Source organism: Boleophthalmus pectinirostris, unplaced genomic scaffold (genome assembly GCF_026225935.1).
Source record: "Boleophthalmus pectinirostris isolate CB_2022bp ecotype Guang Dong unplaced genomic scaffold, ASM2622593v1 HiC_scaffold_2, whole genome shotgun sequence".
NCBI classification, from domain to species: Eukaryota; Metazoa; Chordata; class Actinopteri; order Gobiiformes; family Gobiidae; genus Boleophthalmus; species Boleophthalmus pectinirostris.
The window spans coordinates 26,844,667-26,868,417 of NW_026571152.1; the positions used below are offsets into that span (position 1 = coordinate 26,844,667).

A 23,751-nucleotide genomic window follows, 5' to 3' on the forward strand; every position below is an offset into this window, starting at 1 on the left:
ATCGATGTGAAATATAGCGTATCAAATTGTATCGAATCAAAAGCTCACTGTATCGAAAAGTGTGTCGTATCGTAGCGTGTGTATTGAGATATGTATCGTATTGACAACTTTTAATGATACCCCGCCCTAGTGGAGATGTTATTGCTTTGCCTGGAATATTCCATGGTATGACATTAAACATATCCATCTGTCCATTTATTCATTATAGGTGTTTCTATTGCTCAGAACTACATGAATTCCTTCTGTGAATAGGGGTGACTCTCCACAGATCTGAACTGTAATGCAGTGTCTTGCCTGTAACCTGATTGCTTGCCTTGTTAGATAGGTTTAATTTATACTGTAGAACATTCTAGGCACGGCCGTAACATCTCCATGGAGACAAGAAGGTGGCGAACCCTCCAGTAGAAATGTTACACAGTGTATCTTTAATCATTATAGTGATATTATTGTTAATCGCAGTTATTTTTACACCAAATTTCAATATCGTCCCATGCCCGCTACTATATACAGATATGAATATAGTTGTGAAATTACTTGGACACACGCAGAAGGTACCAGTGTCTAACTCTGTATTTTGTGCCCGCTTTTAGATAACAAGAGACTACACCTTCCTGGATTACATACTGGGCGGCTGCCAGCTCATGTTCACAGTGAGTATGACATTAGCATGGCTTTCTTCTCTACCTCTGCGCTGATACCGTAATGAGATACATGTTGCTGTAGCATACTGTGCCCGCTAAAAACAGATAGGAAACAGCTCTATTTGCATCTGCCAGGGTTAGACTTGGCTCACGATCATTTGCATAAAGGAGATGGAACTGCGAGAAGGAGATGGTGGGAAAGACTGTTGGGAAAATTGTGCATAAATTGTGAGTATTTATATAATAAGTGAAGATTCAAGGACATTGAGATGATTTAAATAGAGAAAATACAAGCTTGTTGTTAGGCTGATTTGTGTGTGTTACTCTAAATGGGTATAATATGCAAATGGTATTGAGGAAAATTGTAAAGAATATTGATTTGTTTTAATGCGATATCAAAAGATCCGTCTGTGGAAAATAATTTAACCAGTGTACAGCCACATAAAAAATATAATAATACAGTTGTTGCTTCATCATAGTAAAATCTACATTGTTTTAATATTCTGCATTATGTAATAAACTTTAGTTACTACACATTCAGAAGATTATTACAAAATACGGGTGTTAAACTTTTTTTGTCCACATGAAATTAGAATACCAGTCAAAAGTTTGGACACACCCTCTCATTCATTCAATGTTTTTTGTCTTTATATTTACGACTTTCTACATTTCAATAGAAAAAATTATTATCATGATTATTTTGGTCAATATTGAAATCACTATTATTCGAACGATTATTCATGATGCATTTATTCAGCATTTCTGTCTGAAAAAAACACTTTGTTATTGATCATTTACACAAAACTTTTTTTGTGTAAAATAAATATAGGCTACAAATATGTATAATATAATATCGATAAAGCAAAGGGTAACTACTTTGAGGATTTGAATATAAATATGTATAAAAAAAGTTATTTAAGATTTTTCCTTTGTTATGTAATGCCATATATCTTGCTTCATATATTTGACGTCTTCTGTGTGTATACAAAATGTAGAAAGTAGTAAAAATACGGGGACAAAACACATTGAATGAGATGTTTGTGTGTCCAGTCTTTTGTCAGGTAGTGTATTATCTCAAAACAAATCAACAGAGAAAACAAGTTGTATTTTAGTGAACAGGAATAGGATGGAAATATCATGGTAACTGAAAGCTAATTAATACATTTATTTTACTGGCACTGTTTCCATTAATGATACTTTGCAGCGGCATCACGATGGGGGTGTGCTACCTGTCTCTCTTATGCTGAAATGTTTAAGAGTTTCCATGGTAACACAATGCACCCTGTCAAAAAAAATGTTAACATTGTCTGAAAACTCAGTGTATGATGCGTGAGAGACTTTTCAGAGCGCACATCAGCTCACTTGTTGTAGTTCCAGCTAAATCAGTTCTTTATGGTCAAATTGTGGTAAAATAAAGCTCAGATTAAAGTCTGATAAAGCCTCAGACAGAGCAGTGCCTACAGTTAGCATCACACGCAGGCTGGGTACTGTGTCTTGTCAAAGCACATTAAAAGTCTATCCAAATCTTCTGGTTAGTATGCTCTACCACTGAGTCACATTTTGTCATAATCCTCAATATGTAATTAGTGGGGAGTATTACATAATATGGCGAATTATTAAAAATTAGATTACTTTTTGTTTTGATCTAGCAGAGCCGTTTGTTTACTTCTTTGTTGCTGAAACATGTCAAGGTAACCAACTGGTTTGTTAGATGAAAATAAAAAGTAATTTGAAGAAAAGAAGACCACATGAACCTTTTTGGAACATTGAAAATTGGGTATTATTATTACATGATGAAGTGGCAATTTTATTATCCTAGCTCACATTTTTAAACACTTGACAAGACTGGTGGAAGATTCTGAAATTAAATTGCTTTTATTACTCTATATCTAAGTGCTAGAATGGTCTCCTACATGTATGTTAGGGTTGTTGGACTACTTAAAGGTGAATTGTGTAGCTTTTCTGAGTCTGTCAAATGCTTTTCTCTGTTGAGATGTTATTGCTTTGTCTGAAATATTTCACAGTATGGCATTAAAACTTTCTATCAGACCAAGTTACAGGTCAGATCTGTGGAGAGGTGACCCAGTCAGAGTGAAACTACCTGTAATTAAAGACATGTAAGGTAGATCTTTTTGAAGTCATACTGAAGATTTCAGGCAGAACTGTGACATATCCATGGAAACAAGCGGGTGACGGACCCCCAACCAAAAAGTTACATAGTGCACCTTATAGGTATATAACATAAGTGACGAAAATTATAAATATAAGAGGAGGAAAATCGTTCTAATTTATTTATCTTGTGTTGGAGGAACTCAGTGTCCCTGGTGTGGTCACACTTTTGAAGCTGAGAAAGTGTGAGGGTGCGATGCTTAATAATAGCTTCACAAACAATAGACTGGCTTTCTTATATAGGCAGTCTCAGGACCACTGGCACAAGGACAGCGCTGTCAGTGCAGTCGACATCAATGTACACTGTCTAGACTCATCCATACACCAGGAAATGTGCAGATGTGAGCAGACTTCTCACCACCAGGCCCTGGTAATGGAGTTTGGGCATGCCTCATTGTGTAGCACTTCCTGTCCAATAAGACACCTGTGCTTCACGAGGTTGTATGGGCTGCACTGCACACACGCGTGGGAGATGGTTCAGTGGTATATTTTAGAAAGTGGGCTTTGTTGCCTGAGCATAATGGAGATCAAAATGAGACAGAATTGCTGGGTTTCAGATGATATCATAACATTCTATACACCAATATTAGTTAATAAGATGGGGAAGCTAAAGTGAATATAGTTGAAATGCAGATTCTTGTTGAAATACAGTGAGTTCTTGGGTCTAGTCACTGATAAAAATGATCAGCTTCAACATTTATGATTTTATTTTATTCTTTATATATTTCATGGCAATGTACAATGTTATCTGGGAGTTCTACGTCATCACATTCTTGAATCTGAAAAATACCAATAGGGAAAGGCTTTTAATGTTTATGAAATACGTCGATCTTTATTGAGTATCCTCAGACTGCTGCATGTCTGTAGTTATACTTGGAGTCCAGGAGTACCTTTTGTTAGCCTGATTCATCAGCCGGTTTCACTTTGTGGAAACCGTCTGACCTGAAGATTTGTTCACTCAACGGTAGGCAGGTACTTTTGTTTATTTAACCAATCGCTGCTATTTGATTGTGATGTATGTAATGCGCCACTAACGGGGTTAATAATGCTCTGTAAAGCGTCTTTGGGGACAAAAAAATGTCTGTGAAAAGCGATATATAAATTAAATAAAGACTTACTTACTTACTTACTTACTTACTTAACTGGTATATTAATCCCATAGAAAGAAGGGCAATAACGTCTTTCCCCTTGATAAAATTCGCCAAACATTCTCTTTGTTCTGGCTTTAAATCCTCGAGGAATCGTTGCCAACACAGAATGTATGGCTCTTCACTGATTGGCTGGTACCCAGACTCGCACTTCCGCGGTTTTTGCAAATTGTCTAGGGTATTACAATTTCTGACCTAATCGCTGGAAAGAATTGAAATTGAGTGGAGGCACTAGGTGGTCAGGTGACTAGGTTGCCAGCCTGACTGTAACCTTTTGTATTCCCACATTCAACCTGCAAGCTGTGTATTAACATAAGCCTTGGGTTTTTAGACTGTATGGAACATCAAATAATTACCAGTGCCTTTTATGAGATCAGTTTGTTGTTGTTTTTCTTTCTAGATATTTAAGTACCATTCTTCTCTGGAGTTTCATGGTGACCAAATTAAACTCACTAAACTATTAGAATCGGGTAGAGCCGTATTTCACAGCAGCTGTTGGATCAAGGTTTATGGCAAAGCGAGACTGTGCAAGATTTAAATCTGTTGCCATATCCCTAAAGGTGGGGTCTATTTTTAGTTGTATTTGGACAGTACAATGTGTGTGTGTGTGTGTATTTTGACACATATTCAGGCATTGAATATATGTTTTTGCAGGGCATGGTTGAACCCCACAGCGCCCACATATGTCTTGGGTATATGTGGTGTATGTTTGCTGTTGTAAAAGGTAACGCAGTCATTATGTGGAGCACTCGTCTGCCTGTAGGCCTGACCGAGCAGAGCGCAGAGGTGCTTTCACTCGTGTTGAGCTGTCAGGGGGAGAATGCTCCTCAGGCCAGACTAAAGCCACGGTGAAATCCCGGGCAAAGCACACAAACAGACAAGAGAATCGAGGATACAAAGAAGCGTAATGACGCTGAGGTGCACATGCAGGGCTGTTTTCTTGTTGCCATTGATTGTGCTGTGATAAGATTAAGATAACAGTGTGAGTAGCCAATTTTAAGGTGAATGAGCATTTCTTGAGGCTTGCAAAACTTTATAATGGGCAAACGCTGTAAAGGCAAGCTTACTGCAGTTTAAAGGTGCACCGTGTAACTTGCCTGATCCACATGTTCCACAGTATGGCCATAAACCTAAGAATGTCCATAGACTTGCAAGTTAGATTTGTGGAGAGGCAATCCTCACCTTAAGAATTAATGTTTTTAACCAAAGTATTAACATCTCCATGGAGTCAAATACGTTGTGAACCCCATCCAGAAAAGTTACACATTGCACAGTGCATGGTACTTATTTATTGTAATAGTCTGATCTATGATTGCACAATCTCCAGGAAAATGTTCAGGAAAGTCCAGTGCTTCCCTATATTAGAGAAGATTATGGTGCCCTCACATTTATGGCCCCATAGTCTAAAAATAATCTGAACAAAATAAATCAAATTATGCTTTATGCGTGTAGTATTGTCTTAAACATATAGAAGTAACTATATTTTATCTGTATTTAGCCATATTTTTTTTATCAGCAAACCCAAAAAGTCTCATTATTGTCCATATATCGTATTGAATAAAATGATTCAAATATCGCTTGCGCCACCAGAGTCTCAGACAGTATACATTTATGGGAAACACTGAAGTCATTATAGACATAACAGATCTAAAGGAATGTTGGTCCCCCACATAACAATTGGGTTTTCAGCGCTGAATGAGAAAGGTGATTCAGAAGCACCATCAGGCAAAAGCACCAGGTCCTCTCAAACATGAGCTGTTCACTGTAGTGTGTGGACAGCAATCACACATGAAGCACGTACTGTCTGAGAGGTAGAAGTTTGACACAGATCTTCACTCATAAAATCAAGTTGTAATTGATACTATTGTTTATGGAAAGAAACATATTATTTTAGTGACTGGACATCAATGGCTAGAGGCTCAATGATTAGAGCAGTGGTCATTTCCTGCTCGGACCCACATTGCCTGTATGTTGTAAGAAAGTGGTACATTACTGATGTGGTGGCACTAAAATAGTATCTTACCATAAATGTATGCATGGAGTGAGTGAATAATGACAACAGTTTAGTGCTTTTAGAGTCTTTGACAAACATTACAAGGGTAAGACTGTATTATTATTAATGGTTAACTTGCAAAATTATCAGTATTAACAGTATTATTTTTCATGATTATATATTACATCACTGCTTTTTGTTTCCAGTATCTGTTTGGCAATGAGCAGCATTTTATTGCTTTGGTTTTGCCCTTTCTCACCAGTGAAATTTAAGGCAGAATGCCTAAATCCTTGCTGCTCCCTTCCTAATCTTGTCACAGACTGACTCTGGCTTGGGTACACACACACCTAAGACTGTCTTAACACAGATGCATCCTCTGCCTCCTGTTTCCCCTCATTTGCATATACATACATTCTCAACATATATAATGCCTTCTCCACTCTCACACAAATCCATTCTTTGTGCTTTTATCTTTCTTTTGCAAACAACACCAGTGTTAAAGGTGTGTAAATATTTTCAGGTTTTGGACACGTCTCATGAAGGTGCTCAATCTTGAATAAATCTACTTGTACATCTTGTTGTCTCTTCTGTATTGGATACAGTGGAAGTAATATAAAATGCCACACACAGATAGAAGAAAAGAAAAATTGGGTGCGGTGTTCAATCAGACTTATGACTCTAATCCTAATCTCCACCAGGGGAAAGTCTCTCCTTAGGGCTGCACGAGCTGGAGGAAGAGAGCTGTGCTGCACCCACTGATACAAAGCAACATGAGTGGTGGTGTTTGCAGAAGAGTCCTTTATGATGACTTATGCTATTATTCACATCCTGGGCCTGATATCATTTATGTAAAGAATATGTGCTCATAAGGGGAATAGGCCTGTCAGGTTTCAACAGAGATGTGCTGTGTGACATCCCCAACCCCCTCAAGAACAAACCATCTCTACAAGACCTCAGCGGGAGATTTACCAGGGCATTTACAGTGCATCTTACCATTATGATGTCTTCGTTTTTATATTTAAGGTCCTATATTACACTACATGGATTCTTGTGCATATTAAACCATGTTATAATACCTCATAAAAAACATAACCAGAGTTGTGTTTTGTTTCATTCGCATGTTCGAGTTATCCTGGTTTATTAGTTTCCAAATCTCAAAATGCTCTGTTCCACCTTGTGATGTCATGTAGAGGTAGCCTTCAAGTTAACAGCTACATGTTTACCTTTAGTTCAGTAGAGATTGTCAGTTCCAGGGCTGAAATGATTCAAATGATTCTAATGAAGGTGTATGGAGTTTAAAAAACACAGCTTGAGGAATATCTCAGTCTAAATATGCAGGACGTTAAACATATGAATGAAACAAAACAAAACACAAGGTATGTTTTTGATCACATTTTGAACACATTTTGAACACATGTATTACAAAATAATGTAATAAAGGCCCTTTAATCCTTTATATAATCTCTAAAACATAAAAATAAATAATTACACAAATATCAGCATTGAAGCAAGCTTATTATAAGTTTGAATAGCAATTTTTCTTTCCAAGTAGTTCCTATCACTGTACAAAGACATAGACCTCTTCTATGATTAAACAGTGATTGTGAAGATTTTGAGACACTTAGGCAGATTAATTATAAAATCCAAAAATAAATTGAGTTGCAGCTGGAGTCTTCTATCATCGTCTGTGAGGATGTGAAAGTGGATTGTGTGATCACGGCCCATTTTGTTTAAAGAGCCCATATTACGCTATTTTCTGATCTGTTATAATGTTGTTTTCTCATTAAAAATACACCTGGAGTTTTGTTTAGTTTCATTTAGACATGTTTTGAGTAAACCTGGTTTATTAGTCTCCAAAGCTCAAAATGCTCTGTTCCACCTCGTGATGTTATGTGGTAATACAGGAAGCAATCCACTGTGTTTTTAAACTCCATACACCTTCACTATAATCATTTGGATACTTTCAGCCCAGAAATTTCTTATCGCTGCTGAACAAAAGATAAAATGTGCATGTTAACTTGAAAACTACCACTTCATGACATCATTAGATCAAATGGATCATTCTGAGCTTTGGAGATATAGATAGACCTATAAGAGTTACTCAAACATGTGTGAATGAAACTAAACACAACTCTGGGTATGTTTTTTGATGGCTTTAAGCTCACAAGAATCCACTTTGTGTAATATAGGACCTTTAAGCTACTACTAATTTTAATTAACTTTAATAAATACAACAACATAAAAACTGCAAAGCAAAATAATAACTTCTTCTCTCCCAGTGTGTCTGATTGAATTGGGACCTACATCATGACACTGTGTTTACTTTTTCCTGCTAAAACATATAAGCGTGCTCATATCCGGCACAGCATCACCCTGAATCTGTCACCTTGCATGCATCTGTCCATCACTCCTGCACTTCCTGCTGCTTTACTCTCCCTATCTCCACTTTATATGTACATACATTTTAAAACCTACCTAAGTCACCATAATTAATTAAAGATCAAATTATTGTTCAGTATATGAAAGCTGTAACAATTAGTTTTGGGGCTCAGTATTTATCGTGTACATTTCTTTGCAGTAATTCAGAGATTTTTGTCATTTTTCTGCAATATGATAAAATTTGAGCTGTAGAGGGTAGAATAAATAACTTCTATGGCTAGTTATTGGTTTCTTCTGATATTTATTCATTTATTGCAGCTTTTAACTTGACGTAACTTTTCAAGTGGAGGGTCTGCCACCTGCTTATCTCTATAGATATACAGATGTGATTGCTCTGCCTGGAATGTTCCACGGTAAGGCATTAAACTTAATTAGCTTGCATTTTTTTTCAATTACAACTGTTTTTATTGCTCAACAATACCTTGAACAACAGGCATTTTCACTGTGAGCAGACTCGCCGCTCCACAGATCTGACTTCACTTGGCCTTGAGGCATCAGCTGCTCTCTTCATGGAAATAAATATACAGAATGCTATATTGTAGTAGCCAGGCTGGCGCCACCTAGTGCCTCTGCTCAATTTCATTTCTCTCCAGTGGCTAGGTCAGGAATTGGAAAACACTAGACAGAACAAGAACCCTGGAAGTGCGAGTCCGGGCACCAGCCATTCAGCGAAGAGCCACATATTCTGTGTTAGCAACGATTCCCAAGATTGAGGATTTAAAGCCAGAACAAAGAGAATGTTTGGTGAATTTTATAAAGGGGTAAGACGTTATTGCCCTTCTTCTTCTTGCATTATATACATCACAACCTAATAGCAGCGATTGGTTAAATTAAAAAAAGTCCCCACCTATCGTCGAGCAAACGAATTCTAATGCTACGAGGTCAGCGGTTTCCACAAAGTGAGACCAGCTGATGAGCTAATATTATAGCAGCCCCCCCCCCTTGCACTTTTTGTGATACTGTATATTTTAAAAAAAAATTTACTGGGATTATCCTGCTTTGTGTGATGCAATATTTCTCTGTAGCAATATATCGTGCTTTAAAATTTGTTATCACGACATGCCTAAACCCCACTTTGTGATTCTATTTTGGATTTCTCTTTTCTTGGTCATTGAAGTGGAGCAGAATGTTGTTTCTTTAATACAGTCTGGGCACCCACAAAAGGGGGGATGTTTGGCTATGTCTACACTGATAGGGGGTAGGCGGTGTGCATGGGTCGGGCTCTTGTCAACACAGAAAAGTGCCTGAGGAAAGGGCTGTCACTCCTAATCTCCTATTGCGTTGGCTGTGTGAGTTTTTGTGTGAACGTGTTGGAGGCCTCCAGAAGATGATTATTATTACACACTGTGTGCTTTCACAGTGTATCCCTGTGGTCATTTGTGTTAAAAATACTCCTCTTGTGCTTTCAGGATACTTTCGTCATTGTGAAAGGACAGTGTACAGTATTGCCTTGTGTTTTGTTGGTAAACGTGCTACGGTATATTAAGCAGTATTGATATTTGCAGCTAATGTTATTAATATTCCCTGGGAGTGTGAAGCTAACTGACAGCACTACTCTGTCTGAATCTCTGTTACTCAAGTCAAGTTAGACTTAATCTGATCTTTATTTTTTTAAAGAGTTGACTTGGTTGGAGCTACAACAGCTGAGATGATTTGTGCGCTTAAACAAGTTTTGCACATAAAATTACATTCACAAGCCAACTGTTTTTAAATTACTCACACTCACCTTTTTTGTTGAAATTAACACTGAAAATTAGTTGTCTAAATCCATTTTGTATTTTTTCAGACTATCTTCAAACATTTTTGTCTGTGTTTGCTAATTTGTCCACGGTAACTGCTGAAAATTACACCAGTAGAGATACATGTAGAACACCCCAGCTTGATGTCACTAAAAAGTATCAATAAAGCCATAGTATTGTTAGTTTTTTTTAATGTACAAGCCAGCAATTAATTCTTCCCAGTTTGAATTTATTTACCATCGATACATGAACACTCAACACATTGCAGTAGTAGTATTGAGTAGTGAAAACACTATGTTCCACCTTGTGATGTCATGTCTTAATAATACAGGAAGTGCTCCACTGTGTCTTTAAACTCCATACATCTTCACTAGAATTTGAAAAATTTTAGCCCTGGAATTACCAGTCTCTATTGAACAAAAGGTAAAAGCAGCGGATAACTTGAAAAGTACTGCTTCATGACATCACAAGGTGGAACAGAGCATTTTGAGCTTTGAAGATGTAGACTAAATGGGTATGAATAAAACAAAACACAACTGCAGGTATGTTTTTGATGATGTAACAACATTATAACATTATATTAACAACATTCAGCTCACAAGAATCAATTTCGTGTAGTATAGGACTTCTAAACATCTGGAGAGATTTGGTTGGTAATGAAAGAAATTTAAATGTTTAAATGTTGTTGTTTTTTTTGTCTTTTCAGGTTGGCATAGACTTCACAGCTTCCAATGGAAACCCCTGTGAGCCCTCATCCCTCCATTATATCAATCCACTCGGCAGCAACGAGTACCTAGCAGCGATCCTGGCTGTAGGACAGATCATACAAGACTATGACACGTATGTACCACAATGCTCTTCTTTACATGGTTGACATCACAACCTTCTGTTCTTTCTATTCAAAAATCTTGAATTTTTTTTTGCTCTACTTCCATACTAACTGTAGTAGTTTGGCATAATAGACAACAGAAAAAACACCCCTTTTAACAATGCTTTAATATTATATTGTAGGAATATTTAATGGAATATTTTGCTTGCTTTTAATAGAATATATATAAATATATTTTCTATGTTGCTATGTTTGTTGCTGCAATTTCTTTTTATAGATCCCAAAATCACTGTGTTGTCTTCCTGTAAATACGTTTAATACTTAGTGAAACAGGATTGCCTTCTAAATCCTCAAGAATGTATCTGAAAAAAAAAAAAAAAATGCAGATTTAACTAACATCCTAATCTGTTGTCATGGTTTCCTCTCAGTGACAAAATGTTTCCTGCGCTGGGTTTCGGCGCCAAACTCCCACCAGACTGGAAGGTACGTGCGTGTGGTGGTTGTGGATGCTGATAGGTGCGTGCATGTGCCAAACAGACTCAACGCTTATAGGCTGCGGTGTGTGTCAGGTGCTTGAAGCGAGCCCTAACTGTACACACACACTGAAACCCAAGTATTATACATGCATATTCACATGATTACGCAACTGTCAACCCATCTGTGTTGCCATGGCAGTGTGCGGATGAAAAGGACAAAGGAGAGTGGTACACAGAGGGTGGGAGGCTGCGTGTGGGAGAGATGGACAGTATTTTCTAAATATTTTGCTCAGAATGTTGAATGATGGACCTGATGACGATTCTCTTGTTTCGTAGGTCTCACATGAGTTTGCCATAAACTTTAACCCCACCAACCCCTTCTGCTCAGGTGAGTGTGGAGTTTCACTAAAGCACAAGACAAACAAACCACACAGATGTACGTTGTACCTTTTCTGGTGGAGGCTTCCTCATCAGCTTGTATCCATGGAGATGTTGTTGCTTTGCTTTAATATGGCGTTAAATTTAAAGGGCTCATATTGTGCTATTTTCTGTCTATCTACTATAGGTTATAATGCTGTTTCCTCATCATAAACATACAGCGTTGTGTTTTGTTTCATTCACACACACGTTTAACACACAAACCCTGCATATTTAGGCTTCTCACAAACAGAAAATGCTCCAGTTCCACCTTGTGATGCCATGTGGTAATACAGGAAGTGCTCCAAATCCATACATGTTCATTAGAATAAGATGACAACACAAGGTGGAACAGAGTATTTTGAGCTTTGGAAATATAGACAGACTAATAATTACACAAATATGCCTGAATGAAACAAAACACTCCAGGTTTTTTGTTTTTTTTTAAATGAGATAACAAAATTCTAACATGCCTTAAAGCTCACAAGACCCAATTTTGTGTAACATAGGACCTTTAAATGTAATTGTGATTCTGCGTAAAAATTTGTGAAACTGATATTAGATGTTTTTGACAGAATAATGATTAAGTAGATTTTTTTGTGGTCTTGTGTCTAAAAACACATTTATTCTCCATAGATTAGTCAGAAGCTTCCCTCGTGTTCATATTTAAAAGTAATAATTTAATGTTTTATTTTCAGCCACTCTTTCCAGTCACATTAGTAGAGTCTAAAGACATAATCACATTAAAGTAAGTACACAGTGTGCTTCCTCCATCTTAGCTGATCTGAGTTGTGTGCTGTGTTCTAACAAACCACTTATTTATTATTGTGTGCTTGCTCTTAATACAGCACTAACATTTGTGTAGGCAGTAGCAAATGCATTTATTGACAAGCACACTCGAAAGGAAATATACTTTTTATCTTGTCAGGAGGAGGTACTTTTAAATATTCCCATGCATTCACAACCCCGAGCTAAAGACCCATCTCTACTCGTACAGCACATCTTTATTAAACATCTGCCTACACAAGAGCCCTCTCTCCAAGGTTACTCCATGAGCTATCTTCTAAAAGCCGGGGAGAACATTGCAGCATTCTCTATTCAAAAGGCCAACTCAGCCTGTAGTGCTCTTCAAAGATCCAGACCAAACAATAACCACTGATTTGAAGGAATTTTTATTAAGCTTGTAAAGTTCATACTAGTATTACACTCTTTTCTGATCTGTTACAATGTTTCCTCATCACAAACATACCTAGAGTTGTGTTTTGTTTCATTCACACATGTTTAACACACAAACCCTGCATATTTAGGCTGAGCTCTACTCTCAAGCAGAAAACACTCAGTTCCACCTTATGATGTCGTGGTAACACAAAGTGCTCAAAGTGCTCCACTGTGTTTTTACACTCCACACACCTCACTAGAACCATTTGGATGACTTCAGTCCTGGAATTGGCAATCTTTACTGAAGATAAAAGGCTGTCATCTTGAAAACTACCACTACCACAATATTTGGAGCTTGGAGATGTAGACAGGCCAATAATAAAGGGTTACTCAAATGTGTGAATGAAACAAAACACAACTCCAGTCACGTTTTTGAGGAGGTAACAAAGTTTAAAGCTCACAAGTGTAAATTTTGCATAATATAGGACCTTTAAGTGCAGTTAGTGCTTGTTCACAGTCTGGCAGATCTTACGTAACTACAGATAACAGATATGATGTAATTTCTTGTATTATAAATTGTTTCTAGGTGTGGAAGGTATCGCACAGGCGTACTCAGCCTGCCTGCCTCACATCCGTTTCTATGGACCCACCAACTTCGCTCCAATTATCAACCATGTAGCACGCTTTGCTGCCCAGGCCCTTCAGCAAGAGAAAGCAGCGGTAGGTGACACACATGCTTTATGTGATTTTACATGCTGTAGTAGTGAAGGCAAGCCTGCATTTCAATGAGAGGCTCTCTTGTCAGACTATACTCCCTCTTCTCCTATGATCCTCAGCTCTGCAATATTTTATTATTTTCATGGGTCAGATCAGGTTTGCCTCTGGTATCTGGAGAAATAAATGTAAAATATATGAAGCAGAATTAAAGCCTGTTTCAAATATAATTCTTACATAGTGCAATCTGTAAATGCAGTTGCTTCAGTTGTGCTTTCATAATTGAGGCTGCCAATGAGAAAAAGCACAGAGTTAAATATCACCCACTGTTGTAGTCTCTCTGTTCTGTTCTTAGTCATAGAAGGATCCAACGCAAATCATCACAATCATCTTTGTTGTTTTTAGGCTGAAGTACGAGCAGCAGAACAGCACTAGGCCACAGACAGACAGGAGGAAAAGAGCACTTTTACATGCACACTACAGAGGGAATTTCAGGCATCTGTCATATTGTGGTAAATAGGGACTCAGGGATCTGGTGTAATTTCACTAAAATATAACGGGTCTGTGTGGACAAGTCTTCCTCAGTTTTCTTTTTATACCCAAACATTTATTTGCCATTTGTACCACAGTGTGGATTTTTCTCACCTTGCTTCTGCTGGAGTCACAAATGAGAGATCCAGGCCAGTGTTTGGCTGCTCACAGACTGTCTGCAGCCTTATGTGTAATCACTGATAATTCTCTGTGGCAACTCCTCTAAATGTGTCACTTGGGGACAGAAATAAGCCAAGTACAAAGTATCAGCTGCAAGCTGTCAATTTTATTACTGTTGCATGGATATACAATAATCGGGGTGCATGAAATAAAATGCAGTATCTTTTGATCTTTTCATATTGAAATATATATCTCTAAGACAATACTCGTAGCTTACACACCTGTCCAACTTTGACCCTATTCTCTGTTCTCTCCTTGGAGGCTGTGCCATGTCCCCTGCCTTACTGTTCAGAAGCTACAGTAGTTGGGTATCATTATGCTCCCACAGGGCTTTTTGTCCCTAATTGTATCCTGTCACCCGTTGAGAACAAAACACTCGAGTAAATTTTAAAAAGCGTTCACTTCACTGTGAGCTGTGTCTTTGTCTCTGGGAGAAAGTCAGTCTGGTTTTATTATGTTATGGGTGATCAGACAAGATGAAGTTTGACATGTGACAGCCTCAGTGTCAGTGCTCTAGCCCCATATGGCTGTAGTAGTTCCATGTGGTTTGTGTGTGGGAGTAGGTGGAGGCACTGTAGGTTGTGGCTCAGTCTGGTGTTGAACTGCAGATAATGAGAGAACCTGCGACTCTCCCTGCACTGGCCCACAGCCGTGTGTCTGTCTCTGAGAATGATCCTCTAATGAGCATTGCTGTTAGCACATTAAAGGGACAGGCTTCAGAGCCCACCCACTGTGTCTGTGTGTACAGAGGAAGGGAGCTTTTGTTCAAAGTAGTCACCTTGTCTGTGCCTATCACACAAAATTCTGTGGCAAAAGCACAACTTTTTTTTTTACTGTTTGCTTGGTGTACAGTCTGGTTCAGATGTGTCCTATTCAATGTCTCCTTTTGTGGGATTAGAATTATTTTCACTTAATATGCTTAACACTTGAAATTGGCTGGTCCATGGGGCCGTTTCATCTTCTGATTACTGCCAGAGATTAATATAAATCTTGGGTAGGTTTGTTGTGGATTATGCACAATTTCAGGATATACTGTAGATTCTTAAAGCTCTACTAGTTTAAGTGTAATGTCGAAGTCTAAATCTAAGTCTTCTCAAAGTTAATCCACACTTGTTGTGCATTGTCCCCTGTGCAGCAGTACTTCACTCTCCTCATCATCACAGACGGGGTGATCAGTGACATGGACGAGACTCGGGACGCCATCGTCCAGGCGTCTAAACTGCCCATGTCCATCATCATCATCGGTGTGGGGAACGCCGACTTCGCCGCCATGGAGTTCTTGGATGGAGACGCCAGTGTCCTGAGGTCCAGCACTGGAGAGGAGGCCGTCCGGGACATCGTGCAATTTGTCCCTTTTAGAGATTTCCGCAACGTGAGTTCCAACTCCAACTCTTAAAATAATTTTTAATGGCCTTACTTAGTTACTTACCTGTATGTTTATGACAGCAGCATTAGCCTATTACTACTATACCACAGTTGTACATTTGCATAATAAACACATGGGGAGGTGTTTTAGGTGATTTGCTACTCTCAGGTTAATGACACTGTCCTTGTTACATTCATTTAGTGCGCTCTGTGTGGGCTGGCAGTGGGCGCACTTGTTGGCATGAGTCCAGTCTGTTGGTGGGAGGGCGAGAGACAGCAGCACACAGCAGAGCTGACAGCAAGGAGCTGCTTAATGAGAGCTGCCTAAAACCTCCTGTAACTCTTTCAACACTAAAGTTCAGCTGCTTTACACAAGCAACTGTTGGACTGTACCTTTCATTCATACATGTGTGCAATACAATACCCACAGGATACCATGCCCCAGGCTCATGTTTGATGGAACAATAGTGCTGCTCTGACTTAGAAGTGTCAGCTTAAACATTACTGATAAAGTGGAGTTTTTATGAATGGAGAATTTTCGAGCATATACTTATTACTCTAACATCCTGTAATGATGTAGTAATGAAGTCTCTTTAAATGAGTTTTGAACATTACCCTCACCTAATTTTACAGTGAGTTTCTACAGTATAATAACTATGGTATGATAATGCTCCGTCTCTGTCTTCCATTCAGGCTCCAAAGGAGACTCTGGCCAAGTCAGTCCTGGCCGAGCTGCCTCAGCAAGTCACCCAGTATTTCAAACAGAGAAATCTCCCGCCCGCAAACCCTGCACCTGAGTGAGGCTGCAACAAGCACTGTCCCCTGTACATTATCTCGGAATATGTAGTTGATGTTCACTGAAACAGTTCTGAATGACATGTGTAAGTCAAGTTGTGGACTGCGCACTGAAGCGAGCCCTGTTGTTTGGTTAATATCTAGTGTGAATTTCTTTGCGTACGCAGCTGTGATGATGGTATGTCCAGCATCTTGCAGACACTGCCAACAGACTTAAGCAGGAAGAACACTGGCCTCTTTATGAAACGGATGGATCAGAGTTAGTTTGCCTCATGCATGTGTGTGTCTGTGAGTCGATCCTGTGAAATTGTCAAGTCCCCCTTTCACTGAAATAAATCAGTGAATGATGCGCTGCTGAGGTCTTTACGTCCTTCAGCACGAGTGTGTGAATTCAAAAGAGCTGTTTATTCATGAAGACCAACCAACTCTTAAGATTTTGGAGGGTAAAATTAAAGTTGTAGAGGACGCTGTAGCAGCACAAGTCTCTTAAAAGCTGTTTAACATGGGACTATGTTGCCAGATTTTGCAAAATCCTTGTCTATCCAGATTCCAGTTTCTCTTGCATGTTGCCAGTTGTATTGTTTACAAACAATTATGAGAGCATGAATCCTTTGATTATTTTATGAAGTAGTTGTCTATATTTAGATTTTGTAAATATAATCATGCAATTCTGCTGAAAGACCAGTGTTAACAGTGTCAGAGTATTCCTGTCAGCAGAGATCCTAATATGCATATTTATTGAATGTATATTTATATGATGCTGTTTTGGTCTGTTTCTAATGTACTTTTTATGCAGTGCTAAATAGTGTGCTAATGCTACTGTGCGTCTTATTGTGCACCCGTGTGCAAACTGTGGCCAATTTTATAAAGTTGTGTCTTTGTCCACACTCAGGTTAAATTAAACTGCATTTCCATGTTAATTACAATCTGTGTTTTACGTATACAGACAGGAATCGAAAGCCCTTCTGCTAAAATGCATCAGAACATATTCACAATAGGCAAGTGTGGACGAAAACCATTCACACTTCACTGTGTGGCTTAAAGAGATAACCAGTCCCTTCCTGGGCAAAGCAAGTCATTTACTCTAGGCTCACAAAAATGCCCTGTTCCCATTGTGTTTTTCTCTTGTAAATAAACTGTTTATTTTTCTCCATTTCTGCACTGGTGGTTGGTCCCGTAAGAGCTTTAGTCCTGATGTGAGATCTTCTTTTGTTTGGTATATCATTTGTTGTCATAGCAACTCCTTCCAGTGCCTGTGTTACTTGGCTTCATCTTTCACATGAACCAAGAAACTAAAGCAATCCCAAAGCAATCAAACTTACTGAACTTATTGCAGCCCAGACACTCAGTGAATTAAATGTGTGACAGATTTCTGTGTAGGCTTTTTATCTCTCTCTGTCTCACCTTGAAGATGTTCTGTCTTATTGTGGCTCCAGGTGCGGGTTTTTCTTGAAGACTGAATTTATTCTGATCAAATCACATTCATCAGGTTCATTTTAAGGTCCTTTGTACGGTTGTCACTGGCGGATGACAAATTTTTACAGACTGAAAAAACTGCTGAGTAATGCCTCATCTACATCGTCTATTGTCAGTGATGCAAATTTTATGTTCAGTTACATTACAAGTGGTATTTTATAAGGGTGGCAAAATATATTATTTAACTAATCAAAATAATCCTAGGAGTGCTAATCAGTAGGTTGACACAAATGCTAAAAATAATATTTAAATTAAGTTTAAAAAATATATAGGATTTAAAAGTAATCTTATTTAATTAACTTCTGATGTAAACCAAAATGTTTTTTTAGTCAAACTCAGTCAAATCGTGACACATTTGATAATTCCCACTCTTAGCATTTCATCATTTTATGTCACTGCACTACTGTAAAAATCATAATAGGATTTCAAAATATGGTCTGTGTCTGGAACTGCAACTTTACCAGCTTTTAAATATAACAGCCAAAAATAACAGCTTTAAATCTAGTTTCTGTCTGGGTTTATCAAATGTAACTTTGGACCATATAGAGTGAGGTAAAGTACTTTATTCACCTGCTCCGATGGAAAAGCAGAGCAGCACACAACTGAACATCTTTCAATCACCGATAAGTCACACAACCAGCACTTTTCACAGGTTTCTGGGAGGTACAGAGGGTGGTTCCTGTCAGGGCTTGCTCTCCTCTCCTAAAAAGACGCATGACAGTGTAAGCAGTCTCTTCCAGTGCGCCATAGCTGTCAATCACATCGCTCAGCCAATAGTACAGCCTACGGCCACTGCGGCTCAGGGTGGGACGAGGAGAGGGAGATGGAGGGGAAGGGGCGGGTGCTCGTCAGGAAAAGCAGCGCGGGATTGGCTGCCGGTTTAAACTGCGACGCATGTGATTGAGGGAAGGATGGAGGTGGATGGGTGGAGGCGTCACGTTTGAGTGCCACAATCAAAAAAGCACAAATAGAAAAAGCACAGGTTCAGTTTGGATATTAAGTCAATTCACGTCACAGCTTGTAATAGGAGGATTCACTGGGAGCAAACATTAACAGTCACAATATATTATCTGAATATGTATGTGTATGCAACAGGTATTCTATGCATCTATCTGTATGCCCTGGTTTGCCGGGGGTACGGCGACATGATTACATCCACGCTACCTTCGCTGTCCGAGCTGCTGTCAGAGTCACTGCTGCCCGAGTAATTGCAGAGTCCAGGTAGGACGCCCACGCAGACAGCAGCAGAAGGCAGGTGCACCACACCCCGGGGGGCTCCCTGGGGAGCAGAAGGGGCTCTCGATGTGGGTCCTTGTGGCCGCTCAGCTCCTCTGGCTTCTCCGGGTGATCCTCGCTCCTGCTCTGAACAGCACAACACATAAAACCCTTATACTGATGACATCAAGGGTGTGTGGGTACTTCACACACCAACAAAGGTTGGACTAAATTGTGACTAAACTTTAAACTCTGATCTAAACCAGAACATGAATGGGACCAAACTAAGTTTACATCAGGTCAAGTCTAAATGTCAGTTTAAGAACGTGTGAAAGAAAGAGTATGTGATCATTTTAATATATGTAGCATTGTAAATAAACTGCTCTCCTCCCTTGACACCTCCCCTCACACCCTGGCTCCAGCCCACCTGTGTGTGCGTCTCCCATTCCTGTTGTTGTTGAACTTGCATTTTCCACCTTCTGTTTTTTACTACTGTCTGATGACTGTGAGGAACTGCAGGGAGATAATAAAAAAGATGAAATGCCATCATAATCTTCTGGAACATGTAGAAATGTTACTTAAATGAAACATAATTCTAATGCCTTAATGTTTCCATCATTGCGGGTGTACCTGCGCCTCTTTACAGCTCCTGCTAGTAAATGGGCCTGGGACAAGTGGCTGGTTCGCTGCTCTCCTGCAGATTGTTTAGATGTCGTCTTCTTTTCAGGTTCTCTGCGGGTTTCAGATGCTGAATGTTTTGCAATAGCACTGTGCTAGACAGTTAAGGTACACATGGACAACACATTATGAGAGTTTAAAAGGAGATGAACTGATAGCTCACATTAGGATCCAAGTGAACAGTGACACACTTGTGAACAGCTAGAAAAAGCACGAGATGACACAGATTAGGTCTAAAACAAGAAAAGGGTTAGACAAGGACTCGGGGGGCATGAAGTAGGACAGAAGAAGAAGAAAAAGGGAGATGGGAGTTCAAAACCACAGGACAGGTCCAAATTAGAGCAGTGTCAGACATAAGTCAACAGCCCCTAGGTTTCTGTGTATTAACTAACACCTGCACCTCTGAGCAGGCTTAAGCTCACTGTCACTGTAGTTACCAGCCTGTGATACAGTTTCCACGACAACCCTTTTTCTGTTTCATCTGCAAACGAGCCTGTCTATCACAGTGTTGACAGAGCGACCGCTGAGCAGCTACACCCGAACTGTACATCTTGTCCATTTCACAGGGGAGAAAGCTTATTATTCCTCATTAGTGTCTCCCATAAACAATTTACCTAAACATACAAATGGGTAGCAAGACCGTTGACCCATTGCCAGAGACATCCTTGAAAAAGCATTTGTATTGGATAAATAAAAGTAACATAAATAAAATATGACATTTGTTCACAATATGCCAATTATACAGGAACTTCTCTTATCACCGACAGCTGGCAGTGTTGTGATGTTCTGTATGCAAGGTGCAGAGGGAGCTGAAGTACCTTTGCCAACACATGCAAAGCTGCTTATCATGAGTCACCCGCAGAGACCCATATTAGCATCATGCATGGTCTCCAAATGTAAAGCCAACAGAAGATGCATTCAATTAGCCAAAAGCATGAGGAAACTTGGAAAACTCACTAAAAAAACAACAACAAAAAAACAAGATTTTCCTTGGATAAAAACTATGCACTCGTTTTCACATATGAGCTAGCATTGTTATCACTTAATATTTTCCACAAAGAGATAATTGATGTGACTGGATTGATTTGATTTTAACCACCAAATGTAGTAACAAGTAACATATGAGAGATAAAATCTACCTTACTTTACCTTAATGACCCCTTAGGGAAATTTGACCTCTGCATTTGACCCTTCAGGGGACCCATCACCTGGGCTGGAGGATTTTGCTCATGGTTCATGTTTGGTGTTGATGGGGGAAAACCAGAGTTCCCAGAGGAAACCCGTATCCAGCCACCAGGAGAAACATGCAGACTAACTCTGCACAGAAAGGCCCTGGCGAACCTTCTTGCTATGAGACGAAAATGCTAACCACTCAGGGACAGTGTCATAAAATTGTAATTAAAGGGCTGGCGACTGAACATCTAAAACTGTCTTTGAAAATATTGCTGATAAGTCATTTGAACATAACCAGGGTACACGCTGCTCTTTTGGAAAGGGGTTTAATTGCATGTATGCTGCTCCTCTGTAGTGGAATTTACATACTGTTATCTGTGTTGCATCTGTAGCCATTAATCAAAAACTATTTGTCTATATTGATATTGTATGTCAAAACTTTAAAATTTATAGCAAGGCTCACAAATTGAAGTAAAGTTGTAATAAAGTTCACTAAATACGTTTTTCCAAAAATTAGCAGAATGTCTCTTCCCCCTCTTCTTAAGCACTTAATTTTAAGGCCCAGACCTACACAGAAGCTGAAAACACATTTTAGCTCATTTAGTCAGTGAGTGATGGGGAGTAATTAAAATGGTAATTTCTCTAAACAACATGTGGATGAAAGGATATTCTGTATTCCTGCAGTTCTAGCTTCTCTTCATCCCTCCGTCGCTTCTCGACAAGGCTCTGTTGCCGGGAGACCTCGTCCAGGAAGCTGGTCTCGTCCTCATCCAATCCCCTCACCATGTTCTCTGTAACCATGGAAACACACATGCTCAACACATGGGGCAAACTATGACATCTTTCTAAAACAAAAAATAATCCATACGCCTCTGTGACCTGAGTCTAAAAAAAACAAGCATGTTCACAATAAAGCTGAGCTGCCTCACGATATAAACAATGTGTTCACATCTGTAAACAGTAGCTCAGTAGAAATAATGATACATTTCATTTCAAATTGATTCAGAAAAATGTACAGTAATGTATTTAAAGAAAAAACACCCAAAGGTTAACCCAGAAAGTGCAAAAAAGGGGTAAAAAAAAATATATATTGACAAAATATTGTTGTCGTGTTGACTAAAGAAATGCTGCTTTAGAGTTCTATATTGGTCAGTTATCATAGTTATGGTCTGTATAAAGACTGATAAGGTTTCTTAGGTGGAGTAACGAACCGTACAAACGAAGACTTACAGCTCATCAGTGTCTTCATAAAATTATTATTTAGAAACTCACTAAATTTGAACTGCTCCTCAAATTCCTCTTGTTTCTTGTCTTTCTGTTCCTGTAGCCGTTCAAACAGAGAGCGAGGGTCATACACCTCCTCTGGTGCCTCTGAGGAAAGAAAAAATACAATAAATACACATAAAATACATAAATAAATAAATACATAAATAATACATAAAAGACAGTGGAAGAAGAACTATTAAGGGCTATTGTTTTACCTTCCGGGTCATCAGGTTTTCGCACTTTCTCCCATTCCTCTTGCCTCTTTTTTCTTCTTTCATCAAGTTCCGACTCGGACACAAACTTCCTGCTCAGGTCCACACCATCAGCCATGAAAACGGTCTCTTCTGTTTAAAAAGTGCATACAAATCTAAATGTAACAATTTAGGTAGGATTCTGATGGCTCTATAGGCAATAACTTGGATGAGATGATGAACTGTCTGTTTGAAATTTCTCTTTAACCATTACCTTTTCACAGTGTTTCAACATAATACACGCGCGTTATTTTTTAATATACATTTAACATTATCTTTGCGTTTCGAGTCAATATTTTCTGTTGTTCAATAACATGGAATGCACTGCCCTCTTGTGGTCAACATAATCTATTGCACATTTAGGTTACGAACAATCCCAAATATATTTAAGTTCAACTGTACGTAGCTCTTATCACTCTATTCCTCATTAAATGCGTAATATTTCCATTATTAATTATCGACTGCAGTTAATGTCTGTAAACCATTTCCGTATTTAACAGCGGTTTATGTTAGCAAAAGACAGCAATATTTATTAAAAGAGTATTCCACCTTTTGCAATCCTTGTCTCAAATAAGCTACACATTTTATTTCGGTAAATGCACAAGCACAGCCAAATACAGAGTTAGTGTTTAATAGTGCTACAGTCAGTGGTGATAACAGACAGTTGTCCAGCGCCACCAGAGCTAACACAGACTGTAAATACAGACAGCGCGCTAACCATTGACTCTGCACTTCTGTTTAGCTCATGCACAAGCGCCACTAACAAGGAATAGTTTGGTATTTGAAATAAATAACACCCACGCTAACCTTCACACTGTAATATCTGATAAAGTTTTGTAAACATAAGACTTACTTTAATCTCGCTCAGAGAGTCAGACTCTGCTCTGGAGCTGCAAAAACACCAATGACGCCGGGTGTCACACTGAAATGGGTTTGCCCTGGCCGAGAAACCGAACGTCCAGTACAATGGTTCCGCTTTTGGTTATTTACTTTGGCAACATTTCTTCTTTTCGTTTTTGATACGCGTATATTACATTATATTTTCTTAATGTATTCATTGATGTTCTTGTTTATTTATTTGTACACTGGACAGTATGT

General features: G+C 38.8%; 2 protein-coding genes across 4 annotated transcripts in view; one reads left to right on the forward strand and one right to left on the reverse strand.

Annotated features, from left to right (window-relative positions):
• cpne2 (copine II) overlaps window positions 1–17,052 on the forward strand; it is a 32,766-nt gene extending 15,714 nt beyond the window's left edge. Inside the window, exons 9-15 of the mRNA XM_020934945.2 lie at window positions 591–650; window positions 10,836–10,969; window positions 11,387–11,441; window positions 11,771–11,822; window positions 13,596–13,729; window positions 15,570–15,806; window positions 16,493–17,052. Of these exons, the coding sequence (XP_020790604.1) occupies window positions 591–650; window positions 10,836–10,969; window positions 11,387–11,441; window positions 11,771–11,822; window positions 13,596–13,729; window positions 15,570–15,806; window positions 16,493–16,600 (780 nt within the window). The 3' untranslated portion in view covers window positions 16,601–17,052. The remainder of the gene's footprint in view (window positions 1–590; window positions 651–10,835; window positions 10,970–11,386; window positions 11,442–11,770; window positions 11,823–13,595; window positions 13,730–15,569; window positions 15,807–16,492) is intronic.
• A 1,561-nt stretch (window positions 17,053–18,613) lies between these two features.
• On the reverse strand, window positions 18,614–23,597 carry psme3ip1 (proteasome activator subunit 3 interacting protein 1). Of its 3 annotated transcripts, none has more exons than XM_055155494.1 (8): window positions 23,507–23,597; window positions 22,618–22,746; window positions 22,409–22,507; window positions 21,805–21,927; window positions 19,916–20,054; window positions 19,713–19,798; window positions 19,235–19,432; window positions 18,614–18,772 (listed from the first exon to the last, which is right to left on the reverse strand). In XM_055155494.1, the coding sequence occupies exons 2-8, from the start codon at window positions 22,730–22,732 to the stop codon at window positions 18,753–18,755; spliced, it is 780 nt and encodes a 259-aa protein (XP_055011469.1). In that variant the 5' UTR covers window positions 22,733–22,746; window positions 23,507–23,597; the 3' UTR covers window positions 18,614–18,752. The 3 variants fall into 3 exon arrangements, with proteins under 3 accessions (XP_055011469.1, XP_055011471.1, XP_055011468.1); XM_055155496.1 differs by having other exon boundaries at window positions 18,614–18,955; XM_055155493.1 differs by having other exon boundaries at window positions 18,614–19,432.
• Window positions 23,598–23,751: the final 154 nt, after the last annotated feature.